Source organism: Anopheles gambiae, chromosome 2, assembly GCF_943734735.2.
Source record: "Anopheles gambiae chromosome 2, idAnoGambNW_F1_1, whole genome shotgun sequence".
In the NCBI taxonomy this organism is placed as follows: domain Eukaryota; kingdom Metazoa; phylum Arthropoda; class Insecta; order Diptera; family Culicidae; genus Anopheles; species Anopheles gambiae.
This window is the reverse complement of record NC_064601.1, coordinates 117,015,002-117,033,889: the sequence shown is the minus strand read 5'-3', so window position 1 is coordinate 117,033,889 and position 18,888 is coordinate 117,015,002. Positions and strand designations below refer to the sequence as shown.

At 48.0% G+C, this 18,888-nt stretch overlaps 2 protein-coding genes across 4 annotated transcripts; one reads left to right on the top strand and one right to left on the bottom strand.

Moving 5' to 3' along the window:
• The first annotated feature begins 1,584 nt into the window (after positions 1 to 1,584).
• Positions 1,585 to 2,470, top strand: LOC1269615 (probable protein BRICK1-B). The gene is made up of 2 exons (XM_308258.3): positions 1,585 to 1,822; positions 1,918 to 2,470. The coding sequence occupies exons 1-2, from the start codon at positions 1,705 to 1,707 to the stop codon at positions 2,025 to 2,027; spliced, it is 228 nt and encodes a 75-aa protein (XP_308258.2). The 5' UTR covers positions 1,585 to 1,704; the 3' UTR covers positions 2,028 to 2,470.
• Positions 2,471 to 2,523: 53 nt separating this feature from the next.
• Positions 2,524 to 12,738, bottom strand: LOC1269616 (uncharacterized). 3 transcript variants are annotated; one of them, XM_061645191.1, is made up of 4 exons: positions 12,584 to 12,738; positions 11,277 to 11,357; positions 3,449 to 4,069; positions 2,524 to 3,380 (listed from the first exon to the last, which is right to left on the bottom strand). In XM_061645191.1, the coding sequence occupies exons 2-4, from the start codon at positions 11,279 to 11,281 to the stop codon at positions 3,026 to 3,028; spliced, it is 981 nt and encodes a 326-aa protein (XP_061501175.1). In that variant the 5' UTR covers positions 11,282 to 11,357; positions 12,584 to 12,738; the 3' UTR covers positions 2,524 to 3,025. The 3 variants fall into 3 exon arrangements, with proteins under 3 accessions (XP_061501175.1, XP_061501177.1, XP_061501178.1); XM_061645193.1 differs by lacking the exon at positions 12,584 to 12,738 and adding an exon at positions 11,634 to 11,724; XM_061645194.1 differs by lacking the exon at positions 12,584 to 12,738 and adding an exon at positions 11,579 to 11,597.
• Positions 12,739 to 18,888: the final 6,150 nt, after the last annotated feature.

Genomic DNA, 18,888 nt, shown 5'->3' with positions numbered 1-18,888 from the left:
AAAAGCCAACGTTCGGTTTCATTCAAGTACTTTTTATTGCATTTCCGCCCAGGGAAGGATACTCGAAGGAACGTTCTCGGCATCATCTCGTGTTGGTGGGGATAGTTGCCACAGCACAAGAATGTTTAGTGGTTGGAACTTGTTGGAAGGATATACTATTTGAAACCACAAATGTTGGAGATAAGATAATTTTCTGGTTGATGGGACAGCTCCAAAATCAGTTGAAGGGTAAATGATAGACACATTTCTGAAGAAGAATAATAGAACTTTGCGGCACATCCTAAAGTAAAGCAATTTGAAGAGTTAAGATTGAGAAAAGCATATTGCCCTAAACACTTTGCAAGAAACTTTTCTCCCAAAGCTCCGTGCAATGGTTACTGTACCCTAGTTTTCGTCTGATGCAACTGCATGTCGAAAAGTTTGTGTGTTGTGCCTCGTGCTCTTGCACAGTGAGTGACCGAATGTTTTCGGATGTAAACGTACTTTTCGCGAAGTCTTCCCATTCTCTCTCTCTCTCTCTCTCTCTCTCTCTCTCTCTCTCTCTCTCTCTCTCTCTCTCTCTCTCCTGTCGGTCCCGGCGTTGGGACCGAAGTTTCCAGGACCAAACGCCATTCAACGATGCTTACGATGGCTTGAGCAAAAAAATGGAAAAGGGAAGGTCTGGATGAGAAGCAAGTGGAGAGATGAGCGTTTTATGTTATGCTCAGAAAACGTGCGCATTGCCTGCCCTTTCGTCAGCGTGGTTTGCCTGAGTTCCAGCTGATCAGAATCAAACAGGCTGTTGTCGGTAAGCTTGGCATTATTTGCATACGAAGCTTTATTGGATCGAGACATGAAGACTATTACTGAGCGTGGCAAAGAACACAAATGCAATCAAATGTACTGTACATCCGACAATTATGTGATGTTTTTATCAATTCTTCATACATTATTTACAAAATTGAACATAATGAGGGTACAATATTCTAATTGAAAAAGCATAAGTTGTGCAGCGACATCATGCTGCAGATTTTTTGTCGTTTTGTCCAAAGATATCATTACAAAGAGATTTAATGCAGAGTTACCTCAAAATTTATTCATTCTGTTTATTTTCTATTGAAATTAAATGCAATACGCAATGGTACCAAATTGCTTCTGCATTACTGTAGTCAATGACACATTGTCAATGGCGCAACACGGATTATTCGTGTCCGGTACGGATACAGGGTTTCTAATGCAATAAACACTTGTCCCCTTGTTTGTAACAATAGTCGTTTTGAATAGACATCTTCACCACCTTGCTCATTCGTCAGATGGTGTAGGGGAACGGTCAGAACCTCGCCGCTTGCGATTTTGCCACAAGCTTTTGTATGGGATTTAATGGTTTTAAACGTTAAGCTTTTGTAAGGATTTAAACGTTAACGACAGCACTTGCGAATCTGCCGCATGTGGCCATGCGGCAAAATCAAAATCATTTGATATTGCTGCATCGCTGAATGTGATTTTTTTAAGTTTTCTACCAACGATGTCTTTTCAAAACGACTATTTTTTATAAACAAGTGGACAGTTGTTTATTGGACTGCGAGCCCTGTAAACAAGCATGACAGCTCGAGCCCCGAATAATCGCGATACCACCGTCACTATCGTAAATACAACAAAGTGAACGGATAGCCTTTTTTCGCTAAATTAGTTAAATTAATAGAACTGTGCAGCGGCAAAGTGAACATGGATGCCCATCGGGAAGCGATCCAGAAACAGATACACCAGGACTGGGCCAATCGAGAGTACATCGAAGTGATAACGGCCAGCATCAAACGTATCACCGATTTCCTCAACTCCTTCGGTATGTATCCGCTGTCAACAATGCCTTCCGGAGGAGGCTGAGGTGCGTACTTTTGTTTTGCCTTGATGCTGACAATATCCTCCTTCTTGTTGTAGATATGTCCTGCCGATCCCGGCTAGCGGTGCTGAACGAGAAGCTAACAACGCTGGAACGACGGATCGACTATCTGGAGGCGTGCGTCACGAAAGGCGAAACGCTGCAATAGTAGTGAGCGCTCCGGGTGCGGCCTTAGAACAACATGCGACACAAGCCACTTTTTCTTGCTCCGGATGGCTGGAACGGAATCCGTGGAATATACATATGCTACTGCACTGCGATGGTAGGAGTGAGCGACGAGCAACAGGAGAAAGCTTCACGAGTGAGGATTTCATCACAGAGTGACACTATAGCGACAAATGCACTTTCCTCTCCCGAAGGATGACGACGGTGGGTACGGTGGTACGAACGGCCATCGGAGTGATAGGGGACGAATGCATACTGGACGCGACTCGATCGGTTCCGGATCGGTCTGTGAGATTCGAACATTTATTAGGATTTATTTATACGTATTGTACGGCTTTATATGTTTCTTTCTAGGTTGATTAGTAAAAAACGCCCATCCAACTTATGTGGGTATGTCGGGTGGTCCCAACTAACAGAAAAGAAAAATGAATTTTCCTCTATTAGATCCGTGTTGAGAAATTAGCAAGAAAACGCTCAAATATTTTCGATAAATGAAAAAAAATAAATATTTTACTTTATTTCAACCTTAATACGAAGAAAAACACAAACACTCACTCTCGCCACGAGGTTCTCGTGATGGAAAAGAGGTGAAAACGGAAGTTCTCCCACAACGACAACACGGTAAAGATGACGGATGACGGACAGAGGAGGAAGCCGTTGAAAACCCTCTGACATTGGAAACTTGCCCCTCCACGCTCGCTCTGGCTTGGCAATGGGCGGTTTCACTCTTTGACTTGGCTTATCTTAAGATAATCGATAAAAGATGGTTTAAAAACGAAAAACACAGCTTAACACCTAACCCGCTCAAACACACGCGCAAACGATCAAGAAAAGAGGCGCGCTACGATTTCCTTCATTTTCCAACGCGATTCCTTCCCGTTCCATGCATGGCAGTGACGTTCAACTGGCCACTACGAAGGGGCTGACCCCCTTTTCCCCTTCTCTGTTTTTGCACACTGGCGCCGGTAGTGCTGGCAGCACTTACTTCCGCTCGTAGCTATCGTACTCGGACTCGTCCTCGTAGCGGGGCGTGGTGGACTGAATGTACGAGCCGGGCTGGGCGGCCGGTCGTCGCTGCTGCAGCGAGATGTTAATCTCGTCCGGCGAGCGGTACACGCTGTGGGTGGGCTGCGGCGAGGACGGCAACCGATAGGAAGATGGCGTCGTGGCGTACACCGGCTGCTTGCGGATCGTCTGCTGCTGGGGCTGGTGGTGGTACGTCTGCTTGATCGGCTGCTGGGGCTGGTGGCGCTCCTCGTGCTGGCGCAGGACACGCTCCTCGTCGTAGTGACGCTCGTCAACGTAGAAGTTCTCCGGATAGTAACGCTCCGAATACCTGGAAAGCGGAATAGCAACTGATGTATCTCAACGTCTGCTGAGGAGAGTGTGGTCTCGCCGACTTACCTTAGTGTAACGTTAGGCTTGGTCATGTGCTCCTCCATGTTGATCGGCTTGTAGAGGTAATCGTTGACGAAGTGATACTTGGACGACTGCTCGCAGATGTTGTCCCCGGACGGTGGCATGCAGATCAGGTGCACCTGATGGAAGGTGAAGCCCTCCGGGCAGATCCACGAGTGCTTCTGGTTCTCCTGGCAGTAGTGGAACACCTCGCAGCCGAGGCTCTCGTCCGCGTAGTAGCCGGTCGTGCGGCCCGTACACTGGAACTGCGACTTTTCCAGCAGCAGCGTCAGCCGGTCGGGTTCCTCCTCCTGCTCCAGCTCTTCGCTCGAGTAGGACGGCTTCTTGAAGCTCTTCTTCAGCGTGGCACCCTGCTGCTGCTGACGGCCACTGTTGTACGATGCTACCGGTCGGTCGTCCTCTTCCTCCTCGGACGAGCTGCTGCTGTACTGGTTCGAGTAGGGACGGGCACGGTACGCCACATTGTTTGCCGCGGCAGGGACCGCATCGGACGAGCTGCTGGCGGCGGACGATGCGGAGGAGGCAGGCGAACCCGCTTGCTGCTTGTACTGCTGGCCAGATACTACACACAGCAGCAGTATTCCGCAGCAAAGCTGAAGCGTTAATCTGTCGCAGGAGAAGACGGAAGAAACGCCAAATGAGCAACTTCAATCAGTGTGTCGGCGATACGTTTGATTGCAGGGAGTTGCGTTGAGCTGATGAGCCGCTTCGACGCATGATTAAGGGGTGCAGGAAGTTGGATGTGGCGAGCAGCCGGCATAAAGAAAGTTTCCCCCGACATTGAGCCCACGTACACGCTCCCACTCCCCCCCCATAATGACAATGGCCAATTAGGTAGCGGAAAATTGGCAAACTGCACAACCCCGAAAGTCACACGCATCATCATCATAAATGCATCTCGAAAGCGATGAGAAGCGAAGCGAAGGGGGGAGAAGTGAGCGATGGAACATAGTCTTTTGGTGAACTTTCGCCCGTTTAAAAGCCGTTTTCGCTCCGGCCACATGTGTGTGTGTGTGTTTCTTTGATTCATGCACCCACGACGATGAGGGTCATAACCTTTACCGGTGTGCGCCGAAAGCTGAGAACCACTAAGAGCTTTTTCTTCTTCACCACCAACAACAACGGGGGGGTTTGTTCCCACCGATCACTTGATCGTAGCACAAACGCGTCGATTTGCGATCCTCATCTGCATGTGCGGTGCAATTTTCTACACCTTTTACACACTTTGCACACAAACGATTGCTGATCGATTGTCTTTGGGCCTTGTTGACGAGCGAGTGTCTCGGTGGAGGAGGAAATGAGATCATGTACTTGGGAGGAAGGGAAGGATTGTCTCGCTAAATGGCATCCATCCAACAACACGAGCGGGGTTTGTGTGGCCAGATCGCCGATGATGATTGTCCGATTCCCAACGATCGCAACGACCGTGTGGGTGCGTGTGGGGAGAGAGACGCTTACGCAACCAGTGCCTCTTCCTCCATCTCCACTCCCGGTTGGGGACGACCACCTAGACGAGGTGTCATTTGCCCTTCAGAGACGAAACGCATATCTAGCCAGAGCCGGAGCGAGAGTAACAAACTGATCTGCCGGCATGCCGGAACGGTGTCGATTACCCAAGCGCACGGTAGACATCAGCATACAGGTAGCAAAGTGGACACAATCCACAGGATCTGTCCAGGGTGGTGCAGGTAGCGTGCTGACAAACTATGACAAACGTTATGAGAATCGAGTTGTTTTATTATATCATCGATTAAAGGCCCGATAGATGGCGAGGAAAGTGAGGCGTATTTCCATGACAGCCACGGTCTGAGCGGGGCGGCCTACTGAGGAATGATGTGTAACCTGTCACTTCAAGGATTAGTGGTGCAGCAGTAGCAGCAGCAGCAGCGCCGAGAGATGAGGTTATGCCGATACGATCCAAGTAATCGATCGTGTTTCGTGACTTTTATTGTTGCTGCCAGCCAGCCTGCACAGTGGTAAAGTTGTCCTCGCTCCACCGGCTCGGATTGCAAAGATGGGGCACACATACACATTTGGGGGTAAGTTTCCTTCTTATTAAAAGTAGATTAACGTTCACTTCCCGCGTGAAAATTCACATCGCCATAAAGCCATCATAAAGAGACATCCATCGCCACCATGTGTGAATTGCTCTTGCTTTCTGGTGCGACCGCTTTTGTGCAATACCACCGGGGTCCCCCAGATGAACTAAACAGCATTCAGCACAGCACAGTGTGAAGTTGCAATATTTTCCCGTACTTAATCGTTTCGATTTCGTTTCATCACCCAAGCCACAACAGCTGATGCCTGGCGGTTGATTTCGGCAACCCAAGGTGGCTCTCTCACGCCACAGGGTGTCGTGCCTGTGCTCCGCTGTCCAAGCAGAAGGTAATTTAGATCACCCCAGGCTCGGTGCAAATACACCAAAAGCACACACACACACACACACATGAGGGAAGATGCCACTCGGCGTTGCATCATGTCCGAAGAATTCTCCCGCAGTGTTGTGTCGCGCAGTGATTGTGCCGAGCGTGTGCGTGCGCGCAAACATTGCGCGATCAATCTCCTAACGAGATGGTTCGTATGGGCAATGAAACGAGGTCAATCTTTACGCGAGGTTCTCGGTCAGTCGATCGAACCACTGCACACTGCACACTATGAGATCTTGTTGGAGGTACATTTCCAGGTGTACAACAAGCACAATCGACTGCGCCGAGATCTTGAGTGTATCTCCGGTGGCAATCAACTGGGACAAATGGGGTGGTAGCCCTTTAAAACGCATCTCCACCCATCCGTTGCAGAAGTGGTATTGGCCGGCTCGAAGGCACATTCGAGGGGGTTGAGGATGGAAACAACAATAATTGGCTCGTGAGGGCATTCCCTCCTCAGTCGTTGGCGCACACTGGGTGTACTCCCAAGGCCATTTGGGTGCAATAATGATGCATTCCATGTGAGGATAGAGTGTGTGTGTGTGCGCGGTGGCATTGTTTCCGCTGTACTGTTGGGGAGAAAATCAAAGCTATGCTTTGGAAAATTTTATTATTTCCACAAACATGTGTTTTCCACTGCGTAGCGGTTTGTTTGTATTTATTACTTTCCCAAATCCAGCTGGCAGCAAATAATAGGTACACTGAACCTGGTGGGAAAACCCCTGAACGGAGAAAGATTTTACTTTGAGTTTTGGTTGATTGAATTGGTTCAATTCCACCGTCCATTGTCGCACAAACGATGGAAGGTAAATTGCGATCAAATCTAACAACCGAAAGCTTTCACTCTCAAAGGTGCTTGTTATTTCGTTGCTTTTCATTGCAACAATTTGGAGGTTTTGGTAACGTGTGTGTGAGTGTGTGTCGTACAAAACAGATCCTGTGTCATAATTTCTTCCGGTGGCACTGTCTTTTGCGCACCACGGATGTGGCTCGCTTACGCAATTGCTTTATTCTTTCGTTTCCCGCCGACCGTTTTCGACTGTTTGTTCCAAAAATGGGCTTTAAATCATCGTCACCGATCATGCTGAACGGGGAAAAGGGTAAAATTAATAGAAAAAATATGTTGCCTCTGTGGAAAAATGATCACTTCCGCTGAGTAGGGGGAAGCGTGAGAAGCGTTGCACCGTCGTACAGTGAACACGAATCTGCAAAATCTCTCAACCGCAGCAATGCAAAGCACAACAGCACGCGCAAAGATCGCGCGAATGAATGGCAGTACAAAGTAAGGCAGCGGAGAAATGAAAACCGCCGGATGACGAATGTTTTCCGCCTCATTATGACACTTTGAGGCTTTGATTTTATGGCTCTTTACTGCTGCCCGCTAGTTCCGGTAGTTTTGTTCGTGCTGCCACGGGGAGAGCCATAAATGAAATGGCAGTTTTCGGTTGCAGCGGGAATGCATCGCGCACTGGATTGCAACATTGCATTGGCCCAACAGACCCCAGGCTGTATAGTGATGTTTTATGACCACAATCATATTGTTGTGTTGTTTCTTCGCATGTCATTTTTCCTACCGTTTTGGACTTTCGCTCGGCTTTCAGTGGTCAGTTTCTAAGACTGCGTTTAGGGGGAGGGGAAGAAGGGATTAGCGTTTACAAAGAAAGGCATTTTCTCTTTCGAAATTCAATTGCGCAGTCGGTCGGTTTCGGAATCGGTTGGACACAGCTTGCAGCTTGATTTATCTGTTTTGCCAACTCGAACTGCTCCAAGCAGATGTGCCCTACAAAAGGGCGCACTTAACGAACAGTTTCTAGTAGCAGCAGCAGCTGCAAGACGCATCGCGCAAACCGTTTCCGATGCAATCGGATTCCCCGCCGAAATGCTAATGCCGGTTTCTAGCAACGAAGTGCGAAACCGCGCCGCAATGGTAGTAATTAACGTGACTAAACGGTTTTGCGCAATGCGCATGCCAGCCAAAGGCTTCCAAAGGTGGGAAAGGCATCTTACTGCGCACGTAGGAGAAAAGCGAAGCGTGTGCCACATGTCATTTGCATCAGTCATTTGCCTTTTTGAAGATTCTGCCACTGCCTCACTGGTTGGAGATTGATCGTCGTCGTCGTCTGCGCTACTACCTTCATGGCCACCAGGTGTGGGATACGCCATTTCGTTCGTAGGCAGAATGAAATGAATGTATCGTCATTTGCGGTTACGATTTCGTCAAGCTCTCGATTTTGACTAATCGATTTAGAAACGTCCAAGGACGCCGTCTCCTCCTCAAGGGTCCGGGGGCTGGGGATGTTATCTAACATTTCCTCTTTCTCTCTGACGCCGCACGGCTTCAAGCGGGATGTTCTGGACGACCATCTTATGACATTCTCCCCGTGCATAACGATTTCATTTGCCCTCCGCGCAACCCGCGTTCGCGTTCATTAATCACTGGGGGCCCGGGATGGTCCGGGAATGCTACTCTCATCACGTCACACGGCCGGCCGGTATTGGTAGCGGCGTGATCTTTACCAATTGCTGGCCAGCTTCCACACTCGACCTTTTGCGCTCGTCCGTGGCGTCATGCGGTACACGATCATTTATCAACAATTTGCTGTGTGCTGCGGCTGCTGCTGCTGGAGCTCTCTGGCTTTTATCCTCACAGCTCATTTAGCAAGCATCGAGCTGGGGAGGTTTCATGGAGGCTCATGGTGATAAATTGGAATTGAGATGCGTTCGCGATGTGGTTTCGCGTGATGTGGGGAGGTCGTGGGAATTACACCTCACACACTGGTCAGAAGCAGCAGCAGCAGGGCTGCTGATATTTCTCCAAAAGTGGTTGCGAAATCGTTACTTCTTCAATTCAACCGTCACACACGTACAGTCTGCAGTTGCTCTGTGGGTAAGTGCCACCGCACAGGTTTCAGAGGCAGTGGACATTAACTGCCCCGACTGCAGCGAAAAGACCGGTCAGCCTGATTCGGATTTTCCTTCTTTTCTGTCGGGGTATGTGTTTTTTTGTTGTTATACTCCGAATAAAATTGTCTTTTCTTCGTCTCGGTTCGTCGTCTGCTGCTGTCTTGCATTGAAGTCTTTCGTCTGGAAGGAACCGTCGTACACGGTCGCTCGGGTTACGTAAACCACCGAAAGAGACGAGTCGTTCGATCGCGTTATTTATGGGACAGTAAGAAACGGGGGGATGTGCGGGGGGAAAGGATCGGGCGCTAAAGCGTGTTCCTCCGACCCTTTAGCGAGCATGGCAGGTCCTCTCTTGATCTCGTGTATGTTTTGCAGAAAAGCAAAGCAAAAACCGCACCATATATACCATCCCGAGTGAGATATGTATTGAACCTTGCATCAAAATGAAAGCAAGAGAGAGAGAGAGAGGGAGAGAGAGAACGAGAGCAAAAAACGCAACATAAATGTTAATAATAAATAATGATCATCTTGCCGCCTTTTTTACTCGCCGCCCGTTTGCAACCTCCCCGGTTGCGGTGAAAAGAACCGATGACTACGCAAAATGATCGCCGAAAGGGGAAGGGATATATAGGCGAGGGGATCATGTTTTTTCCTCCTCCCCCCCTCCTTTACTCTCGATAGAAAGCGATCGTGTACGAAGAAAGTAAAAGCGAAAAATCTACTCGTAGCTCGAACAGCAAAACCAAGCCACTCCTGGATCGACGACAACGAGTTTTGTTTCCCGAGGAATGCTGGGGACCGGTGGCGGCTGCTGGTCCCGGTCCGGTTCCAGTGTGACAGGTATTAGATAAGTGTACACACCAGATCTTGGTGCATTCGTGCGCCCCTTTTGCAATCCATTTTCGGTGCAATGCACGCACGCGCACGTACGATGTTAACCTCTTTCTAGTCCCGGTCTGTGTGAGAGATGCGTTCTGGCAAGGAACGGGTCGGGTCGGGTTGGGTCAGTCGGTCAGTAGTGTGGGGTATAGTTTTTTTGCCTTTCTTTACCCTCATTTTTAACTTGTTTTTGTAAAACGGGTGTTATGCGAAGTGTCCCCGACGGGGGGGTATCTCGGCAGTGATGGTGATGCAATGATGCCCTGCAGGCAGCAGTAAAGTGCGTGCGAGAGATTCGTCCGATCGTTTTGGGCTTAATGAATGGGTTTGATTGCTTCTGCGCCGCTCCGTTCGAGCGCGTTAATGATGGATGGCTTCTGGGCGGTATTAAATTTTATTAGAAGGATAAATTTTATTTTTCTCTGATAGCAAGATTTATTTATTTGGAAAAGGTCACCTTCATATGGTGAACAGGTACAAACGTACCTTATTCGCATACCAACATTTGCCACATTAAATATGCTGCAGTTGGCGTCTGTGGTGTTGCTATTTTTTCCAACTTGTTAAGCATTGCTCCCGGCCCGGATCTGCTAATGACTTGCGCAAAACGGACGCTTAGTCAACCTTTAGTCCGACCGACCTATCTTTGTGTTTAGCAATTCATTCGTTGCTATATGTAAAGTAATGCCTCGAGGGAGTATGATACGAACGGCTTTGGGGGAAGTCCCTGAAGGAGAATACACCGAAAGGCCGACCCGTGCGATAGAGAAATGTTGCCTCTCGCATGATACCAGACCAGGTCTGTCATCCTATCGACCTAAGACAGGTCGGTATGGCACGGTTTCGCCTTTTGTTTCACACTGAACCATGCCCAATTGCAACATAATTCTGCTAATCTCCTCCTAACATCGCTGTCAGCACAGTATCGTTCCAGATGGTGTTTCGAACTCTGCTGCTGCCGCTGCCAGCAAAGGGAAATAATCGTTCTCTCTCACGTTTGGAATAAGTTTACCACCGGGTTGGGAAATCGGAACCAGCCCTCCCCTTCGGTCGCCGCGTGCTGTATGCCCTTGTTTGCCGGCATGATTCGCCGGAGGGCGTGACATGATGTCGTCAACATTAGCAACGTTGAACACCCCGGACACGACAAATTTCGTAGCTAATGATATTGGAAGCAGCAGTGTTCCCGCCGGGGGGGAAACATGGGACAGACGGGCCATTATTTGATTGGCGGAGCAGTGGAGACCCCATGCAAACGGGCCGCCCATGCATGTCGAAATGGAGGCGTGAGGCGTCGGGAACATGATGAAAGGATCGCCAAAAGGACCACCAGAGCTGACGGACGGACGGGGGGGGGGGGGGGGGGGGGTATCGCTTGAAACTGATGTGTCACCACCGTGTCACCCCTCAGGCTATGGGTCAGCGCCCGTAGGAAAAGGGAAATGGGGTCGTGATCGAGTGTTAAAGCTCAGTTGCTTCATGGGCTAATTTGAAAACGGGGCGTTTTTATTGTCTGTATGTGCAATTGTGTGCTGGATCTTTCGTGCTGGGTGGACATGTTTTCGGGAGGATGAAATGTTTGCAAAGACGGTTTACACACGTACCTCATTTTGTAGTTTGTGTGATTCCTTTCGCGCTGAACACCTGAGCTTACGGTCTGTCGGCACTAGCAACACCGGATAACACTGGGAAGTAAAATGGAAAAGGAAAACAAACGGAACTCGATCACTTTCACTGAAACAAAGCACACTTTATATTAAGCATAACACAAGCAAAAGAAGAGCTTTCATTTAATTTGTATAGAAATTGACGCATGTAAAGTGTTTTCGGTTGTAATAATTTGAATTTTTGAATATGTTTCTCTATTGAAAACCACAACAATGCAACAATTTCAATGCACTAAAACCTGCTGCTGATGCTTTTGTGTGCGATATTTATTTTGACGCGTTTTTTTGTGTTACGTTTTTGGGGGCGATCCAAATCAATCCAACGTCCACAACGGCACACCGCAAACTGTAGCCACCGGACGGCTGCCTGCTTCCGAAGGAACCAAACTTTTCGCTCACTTCGATTCCCACTTTCCCCTACTTTTTCTACGTGATCGTGCATTTGCCTGATCAGAAAGAAATAGACAAAGACAGCGAGAGGGAGAAGGAGGGAGAGCTAATCCGGCTGTCTCCTTCACAAGTAGGAGCTAAAAATTTCGCGATTCCGAACGCAACAAGATGAATGCATACGGCGCGCGCGTGTGTGTGTGTGTATGGGGTGAGTATGATTAGGAGAAGGGTGGTAAGCTGGGTAAGAGATTTATGCTGCTGCCAACAACGTGTACAACAGCCAACCGACAACCGATCGAAGAAAAGCGAGAGCAAAACGGGTGCTGCTTCACTTTCCTTTCGGTGCGCTTAATTGTTATGCTTTCCGATTATAATCGCATATTACAGTGTGCGCGAGCGCGCGCGCGATCGCGTCCGAACGAAGGAAAGTCGTTGAATCATAATATGCAAACGGACAAGTAGGAGCAAAAGGGAAAACACACACACACATAAACAATACATTGCACCAGCAAGGTGATGATCTACATATGAAGAGGTGCAATGGACGGAAGAAAAACATGAAAGCAAGATCAAAGGCCGCAAAGGTGAGAAGCCACCTCCGTGCCGATGCGGAGGATGTACTTTTCGCGGGTTGTTGACTTGGGGGATGCGAGCTTTTCACTTCAGTGTGCAAAAGTAACACACTCAAACACGTGTACTCGATCGAGCACTGTTATATTGTTCGTTGCACTTCGGGTGGCTGTCACTTTGCTACCGAGAGCTTCGTACACTTGAGGTCCTGCTTTTCTCACTTTCGTTTTGTATGTCCTTAAACCATTACACTTTGCACATAATATTCTTAAAAAAATAAACACCTTTTCTTTGAAAACACTCTTTTACTCCAACTCTGAAGGGTTCGTCGTCTGCTGTTTCTGCGACTGCTGCTGCTGCTGCTGCTGCCTCTGTTGCTTTATGGATGCCGTCTCATGCACGAGTGTTCTGCCGGTGCGGACGAATTTAATGTTTTATATGGCTTACGCCCCATTCACCCCCGTTTGCTTTACCGCCTCCCCGATGCACACCATTTGCGCGGGCTGGGGCCTCCCATTGAGAGCCGTACCCCACTACCGAAAAATAAAGCTGGCTCAAAAACAGTTCCAACCCGAGCTGACTTCAACCGACGAAACGACGAACGTACGACGGGGTTGTTCGGGGGTTGCAATTTGCAGCGTCCAATGCGCTGCACGTTTCTTCCCATGCCCCGTCCCCCGTCGTACGATCATTGCGTGTGAGTGAGAAAGGGAAACAGTGTGCAGGAGAGATAGAGAGAGTGAGAGATACCGTTGTTAAAGATAAAGAAACAAAACGTGTTGCACTCGTGATGCTAATAGAGAAAATGATAAAAATGCTGGAAAATGCTTACTGTTGATTATTTCATGCATTTCGGGTAGATCGAAGGATCTTTGACGTTGACGGGCAGTTTAAACGATCATTCAGCTGTAACATTTAAAATGTATCATTTTTAAAAGCTGCTCTGTTGAATGTGCGTGTCCGTCTATCTTCATTTTGTTGTAGTAATAAAAAGAAACTGTTTAATTTGTTATTCATTTTCATAATTAAATAAATCCATCTAGTGCCATCACCTCATTTTCCGTCGCATGATTTAGCGATTGCGATTATGATATTGCCTTTAGTTTCCGTTTTCACTCTTCTTTATCGTTCATTAATTAATGGCTCGAGCCAAACCCATTCCCGTTCCACCATTGTGCGCGGCATCCAAAGCTTGCCTGATTTTAGGCACGAAAAAGAGGGCTACTAAAGATCGAGCATGAAAGCCCCTCCCCAAACCCTTTTCTTCATACCATAAACTTATAGGGAAAGCCGATAAAATGCGCCCCTGAGGGGGGGAGGGAGAGCATCGATGGAAAGTGATCGCGAAAAGCGCGTTCGCGGGAAAGAAGCCCATGCGCCGTCGCGCGTGTGTGTTTAGGAGCACAAAGGGGGGTAGGATTGAATTGCCGTAAAGAAAAGCTTAATAAACGGAACGAAAGCAGCTACTACTAACTCCTCGGTGGTTGGATGCCGTTTTTTCGTTTGGTTTTTCAGCTGCACTCTATGAAATTGCTCCAGCTTCGTTTGTTTTTCGGAATGTTTTTTCTACTCCTCCTCCTGCTCCTCCCCTAATATTGCTTGTTTGTTTACAGTGCGCTGCGTGGTTTTCGCTTTTCATACGCGCGATCACACACGAGAGTGCACTTGGCAGCGAGAGCTATTTTCGGTGCGTGCGTGTTTGTTTTGCTTTTCTTTCCTCTTGAAGCAGAAGGACTGCTGCACCGAGAAGAGGCATAATAAACAAATGCTTTCTTCAAGCTTGATTGGTTTCTTTGAGCGATCGCACGAGATCGTAGGCGCGCAGGATTGGAATTGCGTATGCGTGCGAGGGGCAGTGTTTGACGCAAGCCAGGATTCGCTGATAACTGTTGTGCGATGCATTCGATTTCCGAGTTACATGATCGCGTGGATTACAATGTGCAAAATAGCAATCATCACACACTGCACTTGTAATCATAGATGCATGCCAATATGTTTGCCCCGAATGCCCCGATGCTAATTAAAGCGTATGTGTGTGTGTGCGTGTGTATAACACCATAATGCTCTTACGGGTATGTTGATCATTTCAGGCGAATTTCCCCATACCCCGTGTAATGACCGAACAGCCCCACTTTTGGAGCAGCAAACAATTGCAATTGCCCTTCGACAGGTGATATGTCCGGCATTTGATGGATTTGATATGCTTGTCCCTCGGCGCGTCCCTTGCCTTCCACCAAAGCAGGTACGAAAGTGAAAACCGTTGAAGGTTGATGCTCCATTTTTCCTCCCACCTGTTGGGTTGAAAAGGGCATCACGATCACGAGGTAGGAAAATTGGTCTGCGCAATGACCTCGGCCTACCGTGTCCAATTCTCAATAGCGTGCGCGCGCGCCTGAATGCGACCTTCGTAAGTGGTCAAGGCACAAATGTTTTCCGTCATAATATTCCGTGATGCAAAAAAAGCACTCTAAGCGCGATCGAAGATCACACACACACAGACATACACTTCCTTTCCCCGATTTTCCCTGAACCGGATGTAACAGCACTGCACACCTTGATCGGCGTAAAGCAGTAGGCTAGCCCGGGCCCCGTCACCGCCTACTCTGATCTCGCGTGGCCACGGGAAGAAAAGGTATCGCATTCATCGGCATGTGTGTATGTGTTTGCTTTCAAAGCGATCGTTAAACACAATTTGCATGCTTTGCAAGCTTTGCAAGCAGTTTGCTCCCCTTTATTCACCCCCCACTGCACTGCAAACTGCCCCACAGCCCTCTTCTTCAGTCCCATTTTGCACTGCTTTTGGTGTCTCTTTTATTCCACTTCAAATACCGCTGCACGAAGGGTTCGTCGCTTGCGCTAAAGTCATTGGTTCAATAATTGGTTCAAGCTATGCATGGTGGATGCAGCTGCATTATACGCAAACAGGATCATCGTCGATCGAGGCAGGTTAGTGCATTAAAGGGATTGAGAGTGAAAGTGATAAAACAAAGGGGAGGTTAGAAACACATGCGATGGGGCGTTTGAGTCTCTTGCTAACATAAAGATAAATATTGAAATCGATCAATCAAACAGTTGTCCCTGAAATTTGTCGCTACTGTCATTACATCATATCAAGATCAACTGTATAAATAGTGAGAAATTCGATGGTGATTTCAATGAGCGATCAAGCAACAAGCATCAAGGAATGAAGCTTTGTGAAATTAATATCGAAATCTATCTCCGAAAGAAACAAAACTGAGTTTCCTGAGCGACTGTACGGTGTATGGGGAACATTTTTTTGTTTATGATGGTTCATAATTTTTCTTTTTTGACCATTACGCAACCACACTCCAATTTCCCATTATGTCAGCGGCATCGAGTCAGACAGGCAAGCTCAGGCCGTGCGCGCGCGTACTCTGAGGCCAACCCACACACACAACACAGCAGCTCCTCCATTTCTCTGCTCCGTTGTTGTTGTACGTTATGGGATGCAAAATTATATACAGATGGATTTCGCTTCGCTCCCTCGCTGCCATTGTTCTGCCCGGTTGTGTCCCGCCGGTGTCTCCTTCGGATCGACAGCAAAACAAGAGCAACATCTCATCCGCAAAGAAGAGGCACGCGGATCACCCGGGCTATGGTTGCGATCGATGCGATTGGAGAGCTAAAAAAAAGGCCCGAGACAGATGATTAATAATCGACGCGGGTGTGGATGTTCGCCAAAACAAGGCAAAAAAGCGCCAAACATATGCGAAACCGACCGTGCCCCCGTGTTTCGATGTTGATTGAGCAACGCTCGAAATGTAATCAAATTACCTTCCTCTTTTGGGATGCCCGTATGCGCGTACGCGAAATTAAAATCTGCACTTGCTGCGCTCGTGCTCCCCCCGTCGTGCGCATACGCGATACACGGATTACGCGAGAAGATAAAGTGTGAGCGAAATTTCCTCCTTCCCACGCGTCCCTCATGTGTCAATTTTCAATTGAAATGTGATGGAGCGAAGTGCTGCCAGCTGTTATGTCTTGTTACTTCCCCTCCTTCTTTCACGGGGGCCACGCAAAGCAAGTGTGAATGACATGCACCATTTTCACCTATATTAAATTGAAACTCAAAACAGCAGCCCCGTTTGATGATGGGTGGTTGAAAAAGTGAAAAGCTTCAAACTGATTCGCTTCCGTTTTCGCTTCCCTCGTTTTGCTCCCCCTATCCGAGCCGAAAGCAAATGGGCTGGGAAATTGCTCACAAACCATCGTCGTACCAAGGAAAACCGTGGCGACGTACGACGCCCGCCGAGGGGATCGTTTCCAGCCGCTCGAGCGTACAAATTTTATCTCGTTCGATCTTGGGAGAAACAGTCTTTGCTTTACTAATTTGCCTTCTTGTCGGCCGCTCCCTGAAATGGGCTCCTTTTAATAGTGTGTCTGTCCGCATAGTCTGCCTTCCACGCCAAAAGCCGTATTATGATAATGGGCATGCTTGGAGGTACTCATTACATGGCGTTCATTCGCACTTCGTTCACTCTAAATCTCCGAACAGTTTTCCAAACGGGAAATGAACAATTTGCGTACGAAGGGATTTCATTCATTCGAGGGGGAGAGAGATCTTGATCGGCGTAAAGATAAATTAAAAACATATTAAATTAAAGCATGCAAAGCAGAGAAATTGTGTATGGTTTTAATTAAAACATAAAGATGACCATTTATGCATTTACGAAATGCGCAATGCACTCCCTTGACGTGTGATTCACCGTGCTGTGCTTTGGTGTGGATTTAATTATCTCATTATCAAACGATCTCGCAGCCCGTTTTTGGCCAATGCTATGTGTTTTCTCGTTTCGATGGAATGTCGCAGTACAGAAGGGTGGAAAAGATCAGCATCGATCCGCAGTGCCGATCGAACCCATCAATACTACCGCCAGCATCATCATCGTCAACGATCGTGTTTTTAAACAGATGAAAAGCAGATAAAACCACGATCTCGATTACTTGCTACTCTTCGATAACGAATCAAAAGCATCGTGCGGGCCCTTTTGAATGACAGCGGGGCTTTTTTCCGATACGAAAGAAGCCAGTTTAATTAGCCGATCTGATGGTTTTTTTTGCCTTAGCTCTCTCTCCCTCCCGCGCAAAGCAGTTTGCAGTGAAATGCCAATGATGCAATCGGGTGCTGGCTTAGCTTATACACGTACCACCGGGCTGCAGATGAATGGAGGACGATGCACCAGATCGTTTCGGTCACCGATGCGATGCGTGCCATGGAGCGGGCGGGTGGTGGTGAGGTCCTGTACCCTAACGTAGATAACGCATCGGTGTCAATTGCATCGACGACCAGTGCGTTGTACGCACTCTGCGGGGCCATTCGGTCACTTATCGCTCCTCCTCCCCCCCCCCGTGTGTGTGTAGATGACGACGCCAAACGCTAATGGGGTAGAGGTTCGTCGCTTACGCGTCGATGCCGCATTGAAGTCTTTCGTGTGGAGTCGGTTTGCATCATTACCATTGGTATAGTTTCTGTTTTTTTTTTTTGTTTATCATCTGGAGCAGTTTTATCGCTAAAAACCCCCTGTTGCGTGTGTCCGTGTGGGCGTGTTTGGAAGAGGATCTTTCACTTTCGTTATATGAGATAAAACGAAACGCAACGAACAAAAAAAAAAATCGGTTCATCTCGCACTCGCATTGATCTGGAGTGATTTCGAGTGGTTCGATCGAAAAAGTGATCATTTTTTCAATAAAAAATACATATGAGAGAGTGTGGTGTGTGTGTGTGTTGAGGCACCTTGCCGCATATTGCCATTTGGAGCGATTTGTCGTTTGTCGGTTTTACGTAATAGACAAACGTAGTCTCCATCGCCGGTGGCCGGTCCACCAGTACTACTAATGCGTCCTACCGATTGGACCCACCACCAACCTTTACCAAGAACTCACAAATGCGTAGTTTTATTTGGTACTTAAGTACAAAAACCCACCGACCGGCCGACCGGCTGAGTGCATATACGAATGTGCCTCAAGTGCCATCGACAGTTGCCACCGAACCGAAACCGTACGGAGAAGGTCGCCGGTTGATTATGTTTCCTTCGGTGTCTCCCTCTCTTTCCTTGTATCTACGATTTGTTGATACGTTTTTTTTTCTTTATTTGTTCTTCACCTGAACAGCAGACACCTTTCTTGTGAATGTGTCCTCCGCGCGTCCTACGTAAAGGGCAACGGGCAAACGAATGCCGCGACAAAAGCCGCGATCATCCCCTACGGGCACACGCCACACAAAGTAGCCATAGCGAAGTGGTTGGTTAGTTGGTTGGTTGGGTTGGTATGGTCTTGGTGCGGTTTCGCAGGTTACTACGATGGTGGTAATCGTAGGGAAAACGAAAACGTTCGCGTGCTGGCTCCGTCGCGCATCAATCAAGTGCGACGGAAAGGAGCTGAAGTTTGCTCCAGTTTTGGGGTTGGGGTACCGGTGTGTCTCTCTCAGGTGTCCGATAGGGGGACGTTTGGAACAGGGCAGCAAATGGAATGTCGGGCAATCAAGAAAAACGAAAAAAAAGAATCGTAAAACACACACACAATTTAAATCGATGAATAGAGCAAGAGCGTTATTATGGCAGAGCTGCTG